We start from the raw sequence: 15,973 nt of genomic DNA on the forward strand, positions 1-15,973 counted from the left end.
CCCTCAAAAGAATCCACGGACTAAATGCGATCACAGTGGGCCACGTTAGCTGCTCTACATAACACAGGCACACATGACTGATCGCAGTTTAGAGAAAGAAAGAGAATATTATCTTAATTTTCATCGGGATTTCTGGGGATAATAAATTGTAAACAAGAGCGACAACTTCCCTGTCCTTCAAGGAGCTTGGATGCAGTGGGTAGGGGTAGGGGGCACAATAAAAATGTAAACAGAAAGAATTAAACAAATCACTTCAGATAGTGACATGCATTATTAAGGAAATATAATATAATTGGTTAGGAGGCGACTGGAGAGCAGAGAGGTTAAGTGAGAAGAGGTGGTCAGAAGTGGCCTGAAGAGATTAAAGCTGAGAATATATTCAAGTTTACTAACAGGCACGTTCTGTGCACTGAAGATAAAGGAGCCTAACACCAAATCCACTCAGTTCCAGAGCAGTTAAAATCCAGTCCATGAGCAGGTGAGTTAGGAAGCTGTGGTCAGTAGAAGCCACCAATCAGGTCATAAAGGAAAAGCCATGCTTGTGACACCATGTCACGATCATGTCACCAAGTATGCCGGAATTTTAAGGTCGACTAGAAACAGTGTTTTCAACAAGACACTTGATGAATTTTAATGTTATCCTTACGAACAAGGATTTCAAACTCCTGTTAATGATAATATGCTTAAGTGATTTATAACTGATTCAAAGAGCAATCGTGGGAGTTTAAGATTTGCAGATACTAACTATATATAAAATAGATTAAAAAAACAAGTTTCTTCTGTAGAGCACAGGGCACTACATTCAATATCGTATAACCTATAATGAAAAAGAACATATGTATTTGTATGTGTGACTGATATATTATGCTGTACACCAGAAACTGACACAACATTGTAAACTGACTATACTTCGATTTAAAAAAAAAAGAGAGAAAAAGTGTCAATTTTTTTTTAAAGTAGTACTCAGTCTAGAGGAATACCTCTAGTGCATCACTGTAGCATTTTCTCAGACCTGACCTTTTGGGAGTGCAAAATGATATGTTGCTCAGTCCTCTGGACAATTAGCAGGGCATCAAGTTAGATTGTGGACTGACTCCAACAAGATGATATTTAACTGGGGCAAAGGCAAACTTGGCTTAGCAAAGCGAACAAACCGGTTCTGTAATGCGCAGAACTTAGCTGCGGCACCGAGCTAACCGCACATGTGGTCTGAGTCAGGAGTGTTTTGCAGCTCCCTGTGATCGTAGACTGCAAGTCACATAATGATTGGCACTGTCACCAGGAGGGGGTGCCCCACGCTGCACATCTGGGTTTAGGTCACGTTTAATACACGGCAAGGCATCCAGGAAAGAAGAAATTAGCAGAGGAAGGAACTCTAAGTCTTTTCATCTGAGAAAGCAAGTAAAATTACTGGGTATACTTAACTGTAGAGCTAACTTACGAAAGCCACAGTCACAATGTATAAATATTTTGAAATTGTCAGATAGATTTAAAAATGACTGCTGCTTGTTGTATGTTTGTGGGCAATTAATTCACAGGAATTTTCTTTGTCCACTTCATAACTGTGTGACTTTGAAAGTCACTTAAACTTGGTAAGCCTATAATTTGATGATATGTCAAATGGAAATAAAACCTACCTTGTTAAATTGTGGTTAAGATTCAATCAGATAATATAATAGACATAAAACTATAGTGACATCATCATTTTGTAAGACTTGTAATGACATTGTGTTTTTGTTACACTGTCCTGTGTTTAGAGTACCTGACAATCAGCAAAAATTCAAGCTACAAAGATGTGGACAGATTGGGAGAGAACAGTCATGGTGTTAAGCAGGATGGCATATTTAATACTTAAGCGGAGATTGACTTTCTACGTGGCTAGTTAGTTCGTTAGGGAATAACGTCTTGGGAAAACTTGCTTTCTAACCAACACTGTAACTGTTTAAGTCATAAATACTCAGAAAATAAGAACTCTCTGTATCTCTGACTAGCCAGGCAAAAGGCACACTATGATTTTGAACAATATGCACAATTTTAAATTATGAAAGAGCTTGAATAACAGCAGACATTATTAGGAAATAATTGTGAAAAGTCATTGCCCAATCCTACCTTTCGCTTTAGCATAAATTCCAGAGTAACCAGGCTGAGTCATAGCAGATGTGGTTTTGAAATGAAGCTGAAAAATCAAATAGCAAAAACCTCCCATCTATTTTTAAATATTTCTATCCAAAAGCCCTATTAAAGCATATTTCAAAAGTTTCTTAACATTTTTAGTCAGTGACTTTTTTCAAGTTGACCCTTAAAAATATCTTTTAACTGAATTTTAGGAATTCAGGCTGTTCTTTGTGAAAAAGGATCCTTTCTTCACTGAATTGTTTTCTTGCGTTTTCTTTTCCAGCTTGAATCATTAAAATTTCTTTCACATTCTCTAACTGATTATGTTTCTCTCTCTTGTTACCTCCATTCCTCTTTAGATACGAAGTACAGAATTAGACTCTTTATGGATACCGTGATCATTTACATATCCTGTATCACCACTGTTTTTTTAATAAACAACAAAGCTTTATTATTATCCAATATTCCTCTAAAATTAAAAACACCCTCCATTTCTTTCTTTTTTTTTTCTTTCACCTGGGAAAATAATTGCTCACTTAGAAAGTTTCTTTACGGCATAAACAAAAGGCTGAAAATTGAATGCTTTGTTTTTCCCTCACCCCTTTTCCTACGCATTGATTTGCACTGTAAATTCCTTAGGAGCGTAGTCTAAGTGATCACAAAGTTTGTCTCCCTCCGTCAGAGATTAGCTATTTTCAAAGAAAACAAACAAGATGCATTCAGACAACCAATGGAAAAAAAAGGATCACGCAGTTTTCCTGAACTTCAGTAAATCAGTACAATCTAATCCTGAGAAATAAGGTTACTTATCACTTGAATGTTTAGCTCATCTTCAAGAGAAATGACACTCAGTTTTATATATTACCAACAACTGCATCCAAAAATTGGTGTGTACCTTACACTCTTTCTAAAATTAAATAAAATATTTAGTGAAAAGCAGGCCTTCACTGCAGAATGCTCTCTGCAACATATGCGATTTAATATTTTATTAGGTTTCTACTGATGTGAATTTTGGAAGTGCAAGTTGTCAGGGCAACTGGCTTCTATTCTCTGGCTGAACTCTGAGAATGAAAAATGAGTATAAGAAAGAAAGAGAAATAAATGAAACTAACACAATTTCCTTACACCCCAAAGCAAGCATTCACAATATCTATTTCAGAATTCTCTTGTGAAGTTGAGTGAAAGATATTCGAGACCAGAGGAATAAATGGTATATTGGGCTTCTGGATTTTATAAAAGCAATCAGGTAGGAAGAACTCTTGTTGAGATCTGAGGAATACGGAGACTATGGGACAGGCCGTTAGATCTCATAGGGAGACGTCTGAACTTGGACCATAGAAATAGGACCACAGTCTTTCCTTTGGCTTCAGTGGACTTCTCAGTGGTGGCATTCAGCATTCCAGGTTAATCTAAGGGTAAAGCTTCAATTGTACTGTGGTTCCCCTTTCCTTGGGTCCCTCAATTTTTCTTCAGCTCATGGATGCCATCTTTCTTTTGCTCTCTTTGGGTTGTTATTTTTAATACCATCTTCAGAGTGCTCATTTATCACCATGTTTTCAAGAAACATTTAGTTCTCTGTATTTCGACCACCATTCCTAATTCAAGATTTACTGCAAAATGTCTCGTAACCTAAAATAAACTTCTACTTGAATATGTTTCACAAGCAATACCACACACTTAAGCAGAGGTCAGCTTCGACATTACTTTTCCCATGAATCACCAGCTCTTTTCTAATGTATGTAAATGAGGCAACATTCAACCCTCAGGACTGAGAGAAAACTAGGGAGAATCATCTTTATGCTTAATTCTTAAGCAAATCGTTGAAAAAGTCTGCAAACCATCCTCTGTTTTTCCCATTCCTGTCCCAGCTTTTTGAACTTCGCATTAATTTATGACAAAATTAGCGACCCACATGCATTTCTTTTCATTTTCTTTTTCAAACAAAGCTTTTGCCTGAGATTCTCTTCTGATGCCATAGCAGGAGATATGACTAGAAAAGACAGAGTCACTCAGGATTTTCCTAAAGGTTTGATACCCACTTAGCGCTTTCATTGTCATTTAATACCAAGTTTTTCTTAATTTTTTTCTTTAAACAAAGAGCCATTTAGTCCACGCTGTCGGTCTCCAGCTAACAGAATTGTATAGTAATGTATAATAATTTATGCTCACCCATAATAATTTACAGTAATTTGACACTGTTATTGATCATACTGCATTTTAATCAGCGATCACATTCCATCATGTGTGGATTCTTCAGAATTTATAGAAGCTTCCTTTGTGGCTTAGAGCAAAATTTTTGTAAATGTGCTTGTATGCTAAAAACAAACAAAAGTATGAGTTTTCTATCTATACGTAACAGTTCTGTTCAAATATTTGTACTTGTATCTTCAAGTAAATTACTGAGGGAGCTACTGTTTTCATTGCAGCCCTGCCGGATCTTGCTGTCTGGCTCAGGAAGTCACGCGGGAGGAATTTTCAGTCACTGTAGCTCAGTTTCTTGACCGACACGGCACCCAAGTGTCTGTATCGTATGAGTTTTTTTCCTACAATTTATTTTATTTTTTTCTGATATTGAACTTGTTACCCTGGATTTTTTTTTTTTTTTGACACACGTTTCTCTGATATGGATTTTTCTATCTTCCCCGATTGTCTGCATGGTATTTTAAGAATAATTTTATTGAAACAGACTGTTGCATCTTAGTAACTGTTTACATCTGGCTTGGGGAAGCTCTTCGTTTCCTTCTACGTATTTAACCCTTTGCATGTGTATTAATTGTGGTAATGTCGAGAGTTCTTTTTGCTCTCTTTCTGTGCTTCATATGTACTATATGTTATTTTTATTTCTTTTATTTTCTCCTTTCTCACATTTCATTTGATGAAACAGTAATTTTGAGTTCTGTTTTGAGAATTATCTATTCCACCTTTATTTTTTGATGCTATCCTGAGCTCATAGATTTTTTTTGTTTTTCTCATTAATTTCCTTTGAAAGGTTTCTCTTCCCCTGGACCCCTCCCTACATGCCTCTCCCCGGGAACTAAGACACTTTCCCGACACGAAGACTTCTGCATCATCGAGGTTTTACGTCTAAGTCAGGGATGCCCACTTTTATGGGTGTGCAGTCATTGCTGGTTTAGACAAAATATACTTTCCTAAGTTATTTATTCACTCAACACTGTCCTTCCTTTAGTCATCTTCTCCTTTGTGCTAACAGTATGCTATTAACATATGCTTATCACCTTTAATGGAATTATTATATTTGCATAGATAATTCCTCAATTAGTCCTAAAGCCCTTCCAAACAGGACATTTTGTGCTTTATTTTATGTGTATATTTTTATGTGTCACCAACGTATTATGTAGAATATGTTAGGTATTTGACAGAAATTTCTCAATCGACACTTAAATGCATGAGCTCTTCCCAGGTCACTTAGAACAGTCCTGACCATTGACACACACTGAACATTTACTGAATTTAAAAAGCTGGATCATCACAGGCTATTAAGAACTTTGCCTTGAAATTCGGTTTCCTTTTGCTTGTTTTCCACGCCTCTAAACCCAATCTGTTTTCTTTTTCCCCTTTGCTCTCAGAATTTATTCAACAGTAGACACCAAGTTCCTTACAGCTCTTGCTTTCCACTGAGTTGAACTCTTAAATCTTTTAACTTGCCATTTTCAGCCATTATTTTAAAAAACAAAACAAAGTGAGGAATGGCTCTAAAAAAGTTTAAGAAAAATGCCTTGAAGAATTTGACTTCAGTAGCTTCTACTTTGATAGGATTTTCTTAGCATCTGCCACAAAACAGGGACAAATGATATCTCTATCGTGAGTTAGATGACTTTCTGCTCAGAGCGCAGGAAGCGTTTCATGACTGCAGCGTGAGAGGATCTACCCGCTCCTACAGAGGAAAGAAGAAACAAGAGGAGGCAGCGCAAGGCTCTGCTTCCCCACGTTGAGTTTTTGGTTGATTTGGAAACGTTCTGGGAGAGGAAGAAACAAGAAAGGTCTCGTCACGTGAGCACCTGTATCCTGGGAACAGAGACGCCCAGGGACCCTGCCATCTCTTGGCTCTGCGCACTCTCATCTTTAATAACTACCATCATGGAACCAGACATTCCACTCACTGCTCCCACCTTCTCAACACGCTCTCCCTGTTTTTAAAAAATCTTGGAATCCAGCTTTGACCCTCGTCACTCTAGTCAGCTTGTCTTTGTCATCACTAACAATGGCTCTTTTTCAATTACTTAAAAAAAACAAAACCAAAAATCACAGCATTTGGTGCCATTAGACAGAACTCCTTGGCAGCCCCTTCTCTCTTGAGACTGAGTGACTGAGATTTTAATTTGCTATCTGTGACAACCCCTTGACTGGCGTTCCTTCCAGCAGCCTCTAAACGTAGGCCTTTCTTAAGGATTTGCTCTTCTGTGTGTGTTTGTTTTCATCTCCAGTTTCTCTCCTCTAGAAATTTCACCTTAATGTTGAACCACTCTGTTGATGGCTTTTAATAGCATATCCTCAGTTCTAACTCCTCCCTTTGGCTTTATACCTAAATTTCCCAAACCTTAAATATACTAAGATGGGATTTATCAATATTCCCTTCAGCATTTACTTCTCATTCTATGTTTTCTTTCTCTGTCAATATTTCCAATACAATTCTATTTATCTAAGCTCTTTAGCTCTGACTCATCGGCACCCAGATGAGTCTTTGCATCCACTTTGTGTTGAAGTGAATGAAGAATGGTGGAAAACGCACCCCAAAATATGCCACTTTAGCAGACGGATTATTTTGAGCAAAAGGCACTTGAAAATCAACACATGCAAGAAGGGCCTTCCTCTTTCCCTTTTTGTTCCTGAAAACAAGAGGTTAAAAACTTCCATGCAAAAGACGTGCTCTCCTTACCAGGAAAAAAGAAACATTCTTCAACTGGGGATCAAAGCTGAGAGAATTCTGTACAAACAGAGCCTGCTAAAATAATTCTCATCTTCCTTTAGTTCCCCACAGAGTTTAGTTACTGCTCCACAATTGCTTCTCTTTGTTCAACCTGGTATAAAGGCATTTAGATTCTGCCACTTACTTGACTTTTCATTTCCCTGTGATGGATCCCCCGCCATGTCAAACCTGCATTAAATAGTCTGTATCCTTTTCTCCTGTTAATCTGTCTTATCTCTGTTTAATTTTCAGGCCCAGCCTGAGGAGCCTAAGAAGGTAAAGACACCAGTTCGCCTCTTCTACAGGAGCAACCTCCACATCACTCCTCTTCGTCCTGACTTTTGTTCTTTTTTTGTGGGGTTACAATGAAACTTTCTTAAATAACCTTAGTTCATCTGGGGAATACTGACCAAGTCATTTTCCTGAATAGTTCCTCACTGCCTCTGGGGTAACCCCAGCATCTCTGGTTTAGTAATTAGGGGACCAGTCTGTCCTAGACTGTTTTCATAAGATTTTTCTTTCGATACTCTCCCATGGACCTAAGTTTGTAACCAAGATGCAGAATCAGCCTGTCCTCAAAGCGTCCTCATGGTACAGTTAAAAATCTGCACCGCTGAGAATCCCGCACTGCTCACCCCCACTGCGCCCCCAGTTTTATGGCTAAATAGCTCCCCCAACTAAAATTAGATAATTTTATTTTCCTTTAATCTAGTAATTTATCCATGAGTATATTTAATATTGAAGAACTACTTATAAAAGTAATGGATTGAAATTTAACTAGAAGGAGAAATAGTTATTTCCACCTCCTTTAAGAGAACCCGAACGTGGAGGGACGGCCGCATCCCCCATGAAGTAGGCACGCCACCTAGTGGCCGCGCCTCCACACTACAGACCTGGCCTCAGGCCTGCAAGTCTGCACACCCAGTTCAATTTTTCGCAAGGAGGATGTCAAACAAAATTTTTTTTTCGTGATGTAACACAGTACCACAAGAAAAATATGGCATGATGCTTACTGTTGGTATGGCATTAAACGCTGAAGACCCAATTACGTTTGGGCTGATTATACAGATCAGTTCAGAGAAATGCAACGTGTTCCCTGAGTTAGTGTGAATCTCTGATGCACAAGGATCCACTTTGAAAGAAAAGATTTAAAGAAACGCCTATAAGCTTGGGTAAACCTCAGATCAAGTGCGAGAAGCATCTTTTCTCCTGAGATAACGTACGTCACACAGCCAGCAGTGTTGGCTCTGGACAAACACTAGCTGAGGGGTGGCAACATGGCTCAGAGCAAGCATAGACTTTGACACCAGATGGCTTGTCACCACCTCCATAAACTGGAGCACAATCACTCAGAATGACCATTGTCACATGAGGAAGCCTGGGGGTGGCAGCATCTTTGGTGTGAGTATGAGAAATAACATATTCAAAATGTTCAGCCTGCAGCAGGCACTCAATAAAAAAAAAAACGGTGATTTGTCTTTAATGGTTATCATCCTTTTTACCTTTGATGCTTTGTCTAGAGAGAAGAGCTGTTTTTCCAGCTTAAAAACTGTTACTTCGAGTCCTGGATTTATTTCTTGATCACAGTAAAGAGTGCATGTGCTGATAAGCATCATTATTATTTCCTAAACTCGGTGGAAGACAACATGCCTATTTAGTAAATATCTGACAAAGACAATTACAAAGTAAATCAACTACATACTGCATTGAATATATGTCTACTGTATTTTTAAAAGACAAAGTAAATTGGTTACACTTACAACTTTCCAGTTGCATTATACATGTTTGTACATCCATTGGAAAATTCTTGAGATCCATTGGGCAGGAGAGTGTTAATGTCAATCTGAAAGAATTCAAAGCAAGTATTTTAAAAAGAAATTTATAATAGCATATTAATATCCTATTGTCAAAGGTACAACTGGAAAACAGTGTTGCTGTGGTGGTAACTGACATATAAATAAAATTTGCTGCAGCTTGAGTATGTTATTTACTGTGAAATGTATGTCTCCTCTTATGTAAATCTGTTCTTTGTGGGGAGAAAACCTGTGTATATAAACATCCAATCACATTTATTTATTTCTCCTTTAGAGAGGGCTGTAGATGTCCAAAAGAGGTCTATATTTTCAGAAGAGACCCTCAAGAAAGATACTTGAGCATGAAATTTATAAAATTCATACCAAAGGCCAAAAGACACACTTTCCCCCAAATCACACGGACAGCACACTTGAAGAGGCAAGTGTATGCAGGGTCTGGAGTTTGAACGTGGAAAGGCTCAGTTCAGGGAACCAAGTCTGGGTGACAATGTTCCGCTGTCTTCTTCATTACACTGAAGAACTTGTCTGCGAGCATCCAGCAGTATTTAGCAGAGGAAAACCCTGAGTCTGGAGGACGTCAATGTTCTAGGTATTCAGACGGGGCTGGGTCCCAGGTGCAGGTCTAGAGCATCTCACCAGACCTCATCGGGGCCGTGAAGGCGCCCCCGAGAATATGTGTGATGGAACTGCAATTCCACGTGCACCGAACTAAGGTCTCATGTGGCTTCACAAAAAGAGAGATGATCTGAGGACAGACACCAGCGTGCCACCGACTTTTTTCCCTCGGGAAGGTTTTCGTATGTCAGCATTTCAGATGATTCCTACTCTTGGATTTTTTTTTTTTTAATTGGAAGAGTGTATTACTGAGATATCTTCAGGGATTACCAAGAATTTGTGGTTCCCAGACATGAGAAAAAGAGGCCCAGATCCAAATAAACCAAACGAAGTTCTTTTCTGAGAACTCTCTAGAAGCCCCTTTTACTGAAAGTTTTCCCACTGAAATGCAGAATATTACTGAGCACCCTGGGTAGAGTCATTTACCGAAACTCTGTGACCACAGGCAGATTACCTCATTTCACTGCATTTCAGTCTTCGTATCTCCAAAATGAAGAGACTAATAGGACCCACCCTGGAGAGATATTGTGAGCAATACGTGAGTTCATGCAAATAAAATGCTTAGACACATGTTTGACACGTAGGCAACACTCAATCAGCATTCATTAGTAAGGACTGCTAGTACGTTCTCGCACCTCCAGACTTCCCCATTGTCCCCTCTTCCCTCAAATCATCCAGGATGCACACAAAGATGACTGAATTAAATCACTTACAAAAAATTATCCAGGCCTTAACAAAAAATAGCCATCCACTCTATGAAATATAACCACATTCTCCAAAGTGGCATTTTTCCATAGACCACAGACATAAAGTTATAATGATGTACATTTGACAGTGAATACTCTTGGTGGGATCCAAGGTACATAATTCAAGAGACATAAATGGGCAGACATGAAACTGCAGAATTTTTAAGAGTCCCAGAGGCTCATGGGACCACTCATTCAAGTCAGAGTCCATAGCACACTCAAATAATTCATGGAGTTCATTCTTCCAAAGCAATTTTCTCTTAACTCGGCTAGGTTAGGTGATCTTGTACACTTGCAAAGTTCTCTCGTAAAAAGGCAATTGTAAAATCAGGTGGATGCAATGTTCTCTGTCTTGTGAAAGGGTTTATTAGAAATGTAGGCACAAGTACACTGTGAACATACACACATTAATTTTCCAAACATCCAAGGCTCCCTGGACAGCCAGTTGCAAATGTTGGCATGGAGCATTAATTCTGTGACCTTGTGTATGGAAGTAAATAGCATTCTCAGAACCTTCTCCAGACGCTCACCATGCCTGTGACGTCAAATTCATACCCTAGCTATTTTTCTGGCATAAAAAAGATATTACATTTTTTTTAAAAAAGCACTTGAAAGGAATTATTTGGCAAAGAAAAACACTGTTTGTAGAACTTCTGTCATAAATCATCCTGAAAAAAATCTATTTATTGACTTTCTTTCTTTTTGTTTAAGGCACAACACAATTGCTTCTTTAACAGAACACAAATGAAATAATGGGTCAGCTTGGTAAGTGTGATCCTGAATTTCTTTATCAGAACATTACCTATAAGTTGAAGATATGCCCTGACCACATCAAAAGAAAACCAAACCCAGAGGCAATTAATCACATTCCGCTGTTTTGGAAATATCTTCTTGTGTAAGAGAGGACAGCAAGTTCTCTTTCTGAGACAAGACGTACAAACAGGATACGAGTTTTTAAATTTTCCCTTAAGAAGTCCTGGCTTAGTGAAGTGGTGATGTCAAAAGAATGGCTATAATCCTGACAAACAATCCAGTAAAATCGAGGTATTACCCATTTTTGAACAAGCATTGCCTGGAGTATTCGACCATTAATTTAAGTATGAAAAAAATGTTTTCTGACTCCATTTTAGGCATCCTCTTATGAAAAGGATAAGCATTTTATTAGTTTGTAGTATTTCTAAATGTAGTGTTTTAAGGACAATTGCCTCTTAATTGTCAGCTTTGAAATATCGTCTGTAATAACATACCATATTTGCTTACTGTGTGGCAAGCATGATTTCAAATTCTTTATATGTATCTCAGCTCATTTATTCCTTACTACGAATTTACGAGGTCCGTAGACTACATTATCCCTGTTTAGAGATGAAACGATTGAGATGAAACATCACAAAGCAGAAACTGGGAGAGCTGAATTAGCAGTTGGTGGTCTGGCTGTGGATTCTGTGCCCTTTACCTTGAAGTCCACTGCCTTTCAAAGACACAGGAACAGTTTTTCCTGAAAATGAACAGGACTTTTAACATATTCTATAGCATAAGAAATGATACATTTCATACACGATTAGTTATTAAATGTAAAGATCCGTGAGTGATCCTTCTGAAAGAAATCAGGGAACTTTAGAAAATATAAAGAATTAAACCATGGAGTGTATTTATTTACTTGAGCGATTTGAGACTTTATCATGAATGATTCTACAAAGAGTCAATAACTCTCAAGAGAGGTTAGGCTGTCGGAGCACCAGAAGGGAGACTGGAACGAGTGTTCTAATTGGAGCCTTGTTGTCACCTGATCGCAAAGACGGTGAAAACGCATATTAACCCATCAGCAGGGCCATTTCAGTATTGGTGGTGGTCCTTTCCGGAGGCTGAGATAAGCTGTGGACCCCTTCATCAATCTATACATAACCACACACAGGCAGCATCCTCCTTACAACATCTATTTTATGGCATTGTAAACCGATTTACCTTGAATCAGCAGCACCTTAAAAAGCGTCTGTTGAAGTAAGTTTGCCTTTTCTGTTTAAAAACTGATGTCTGTTGGTGGGGAGGGTAGAGCTCAGGGGCAGAGCGCGTGCTTAGTGTGCATGAGGTCCTGGGTTCAATCCCCAGTGCCTCCATTAAAATAAATAAATAAATAATAAAAATACATAAAACCTAACTGCCCTCAGAAAAAAAATTTTTTTAAAAAATGAATGTCTACCAAAGTTCAAAAAATAAGTAGATATTGTTCAAATAATCTTTAATTCTTTCCACAGCTGAATTTCAGAGAAAGTGGTTCTATTTACCTTAAATAAAAGGTGAAACTGTGTTAGGACCTTGGACAAGTCACTGTGCCTCGTATTTTGGACATAAAGTTTCTTCCTGGTACTTGATTGTTAATGCAATGATGCTTCTGTGATAGAAGCAGGGAAGCTGGGTGGATTGGCAGCATCAGTAAACTAAGCAGTGGGTTGTATTTACCTGCCCACGATGTGCTTCCATCATCTCGTGATGAGGACGTTACCATCCCCATTTTATAAGCAACAAGACTGAGGCTTAGATGATTGATAGCTTGCAGGTGTCCATGCAGTGCTAATTAACGGATTCTGGAAAATACCAGAACTTAAGTGTTTGGGTTTTGTTTGTTTGTTTGTTTTTGGTTTGGTTTTCTTTTTGGAGAGATAAAAATGAAAACTTGAGTACTTACTGCACGCCTGGCACTGTCTTGCTGTCTTGCGTGCTTTACAGACATCATCTCAAGCCCCAGGTCCTTAGCATTTTCACCATCAGGCGTGTAAGAAAAAGGAGCCTTTCACAGGAAAAGAGACCTGCCCCACATCACAGCTGGCAAATCACGGAACCTGGGTCTGGCCTGGGAGAGGCTGCGCTCCCAGCGGGCCTCCTGGGCCTCTTGCTACATCTGTCGCTGGGTGTACCAAGACTGTGCCGCCCTGACGATCCTTCACCCAGGTCACTTCTCAGGGCTGTTTATGCAGCTGCTAACTCTGAGACGTGAGATAACATTCCTCTGGACAAAGATAAGGCTTGCCTACGGCTTGCTATGAAAGCAGTGGATTCCCCAAGCTCAGTGTTTCACAGCTGTGACGCAGACCCACGGGCGTGTTGTCCCCGTCTGGGCCTGGCGGATTGTTCCAATGAGGCCGGAGGACAATGGGGACGTTGCGGCTGACGCTCAAGCTGCTTGCTTGCAGTGAGTAATAAATTCCTTCGTCTCTGACCCCGGAGTCCTGTGTCTTCAGTCAGCACCCAAGAAACAAATAATTGCCTAACTTTATAAGTAAAGTAACATCAAATCCCAAACTTGACAATCTGGAGTCTTGCGTCTCGCTCCAACACCCTCAGTTGAACAGCACTCCATTTACAAATTATCAGTGTAATTCGTGGCTGCCATTCACAAGCTCAGACGGTTCTGTAAAACTCATCAAAACCAGCTGTACGCCTGCCCGACCCCCAACCCCCAGCACGTTCCAGCTCCTTAGAGACCACCCACTTCAGAGACCTGTCTGGGATTCAGATACCTCAACTGATACAACATTATGCTCCATTTTTGAAATGTGTGAAATGGTCTGCTAATTTCCTGCAAAGGGAAATAAGAATTTACTTCCCCTATACCACATTCCGTGTCCCCGTAACTCTCCAGCAGTATTCAGAACCAGAGTTATATAAACATTAGTGGTTAAATTAATAGTCAGTGTTTACATGTTGTGAGTATGTGATTACCGTTCTTGGCTAAGCTGAGTACTCTGCTGTCATTACGGCTTGTGTGCAGCATTTCGTGTTCCCTGGTGTTAATAACTGTCTCGTCTTAATAATCACTTCTGTTTCTGTTCCCTGCTGTGCCTTCACACTCCGCAAACTCCCTCCCAGACCCGAGCTCCTCTCAGTGATGAAACACAGCAGGTATCAAATCTTGCTTTTCAAGGAAATCTTCTTTTTCTGGTCTTCCTCAGTCAGACACTGAACCTCTGTGTTGAAACTCTGGTTTTCAGAGCCTTCCTTTCCTGTTTTCTGTGTCTTAGTATCTAGACTCTATTTCTTGGCAGGTTTCTTCGCTTCGTCTTTCAAATATTCTACAATTTCCTCCACTTGGGTTTATTATTTGCTCTCACTGTGCTTGGAATGACTCACTTCTTTCCTAAAAGTATTTCATTTCTTGCCTGCTGTTGTCTCGTCTGTCCAGAGATTTTTTTTTTTAATGGTCTCTTCTGCTCCCTGCGTTTTCTCTTGAGTCATTTGTTTTCTTGTTTCTTTTATTTTCTTCTCTTTGCTCTTTATTTCCCCGTCACATTTATTCTGGCTTCTGCTCCGCTTTTGATCACTGTTCTTATTGTAGAATGTCTGTCTATGTTTAAGAATGACATAGCAGCAGGCGGTTCTCTGAGAAATGGTCTTCGCCAGAGGATGGCTGCCCAGATTTTTCGTTGGTGGCTCCCCCGTTATCTGCAGATCTTTCCTCTTGGGCATTTTAGGGAGAGCACCTCTCAGTGTGCAGACCTCCCATCACCCTCATTTTCTGGGTGCGATGCTCCTTGACAGATCCAGGTGTGCCCGGGGTCCCTGCCCCTGAAGCTCCCGGCGCAACCTCGTGGGGGTTTCCTGTCCTGCTTTCTGCCCTGTTCAGAAAGCATGAAGGTAGGTGCTCGTCTGAGGAACACAGGCAAGAAAATCAGGAGAGCAGGGCTTACTGTTGATCCTGCAGAGCTGACATCAATTCTTTTTCTTTTGTTTCTTTTCTAGCCCCTACTTTCTGAAGCCAGAAGTGCCTCAAACTTCTCAAAGTTTAAGGATATTACTTCCCTCCTTTTGTGTTCCCTCACTTTGGCTTCGGTTCCAATGTCCCTGTTAGGTCAGTTTTCACATGTGCATTCATTTTCAAGCTTCCTAAAATATCTCGTCATCACTTATCTGTCACTGCTTTCTTTCCCATTACTTTCATCTTCCTGTGTGTTAATGTCATTTTATTCCTTATGCAGTTTCTTTCTTTCCTTTGGTGGTTTTTAAGGAGGAAGTACAGACCAATGGGTAAGTTCAACAGGTCAGGTTTTCCAGGACACTCTGCTTCTTTTTTTAAACAAGCAGGAAAGCAGATCTCTCATGAAACATCACAGATGCTCCACTTGTAAACTGAACAAGTTTTTTTTTTCCCTAGCACAACTTTTGTTAACAAAGAAACTGTTTGCCATTTGAAAATTTCAAAGTCTTGTGAGGTTTCCAAAAACAACTCACACAAAGTCCAAATTTAGTCCTTGATCAAGTGAGCCAGGATATAGCAAACAAAGATGAGGACCTGAGAGATACCACCTCTCTCACCTGAATCCATATGGAAAAGCAAAAGATGCAATTCTGGATTGTTCCATAGTTTTTCTCAAAATATTAGAAAAGTGTGGGCAATTCATAGTAGATAGAACCATTTTCCAATTCCAATAAGACCTGACATAAACAACTATACAGCCATGATCATACAGGACACACACACACACACACACACGCACACACACTGTATTTCAATCCTATCGATGGAAATCTTCTAGACATTATAATTTTGCAGAATGATTATTCCATGCTACCTGGGGATGTATTCTGACAACCTATAATACCCAAAATCTGTCTGAAATGAAAAAGCAGTTTATAATTAAAAATAAATTGTACCTTTCGCTAAGTTAATTTTCAAATTAGCAGGAAAAGAAGTCAACTTGCTTTGTCTGCCCCCTGTCGTGGGTCTCCTGATATCCACCACGAAGCCACAGCACAGGGGAGTC

General features: G+C 39.5%; 1 protein-coding gene across 2 annotated transcripts in view; it reads right to left on the reverse strand.

Moving 5' to 3' along the window:
- Nucleotides 1-15,973, reverse strand: part of GLRA3 (glycine receptor alpha 3) — a 138,721-nt gene that overhangs the window by 44,461 nt on the left and 78,287 nt on the right. For both annotated transcript variants that reach the window (XM_010973189.3, XM_010973190.3), the window contains exon 5: nucleotides 8,803-8,885. In XM_010973189.3, coding sequence (XP_010971491.1) covers nucleotides 8,803-8,885 — 83 coding nt within the window. The remainder of the gene's footprint in view (nucleotides 1-8,802; nucleotides 8,886-15,973) is intronic.

This window comes from Camelus bactrianus, chromosome 31, assembly GCF_048773025.1.
Source record: "Camelus bactrianus isolate YW-2024 breed Bactrian camel chromosome 31, ASM4877302v1, whole genome shotgun sequence".
Classification (NCBI taxonomy): domain Eukaryota; kingdom Metazoa; phylum Chordata; class Mammalia; order Artiodactyla; family Camelidae; genus Camelus; species Camelus bactrianus.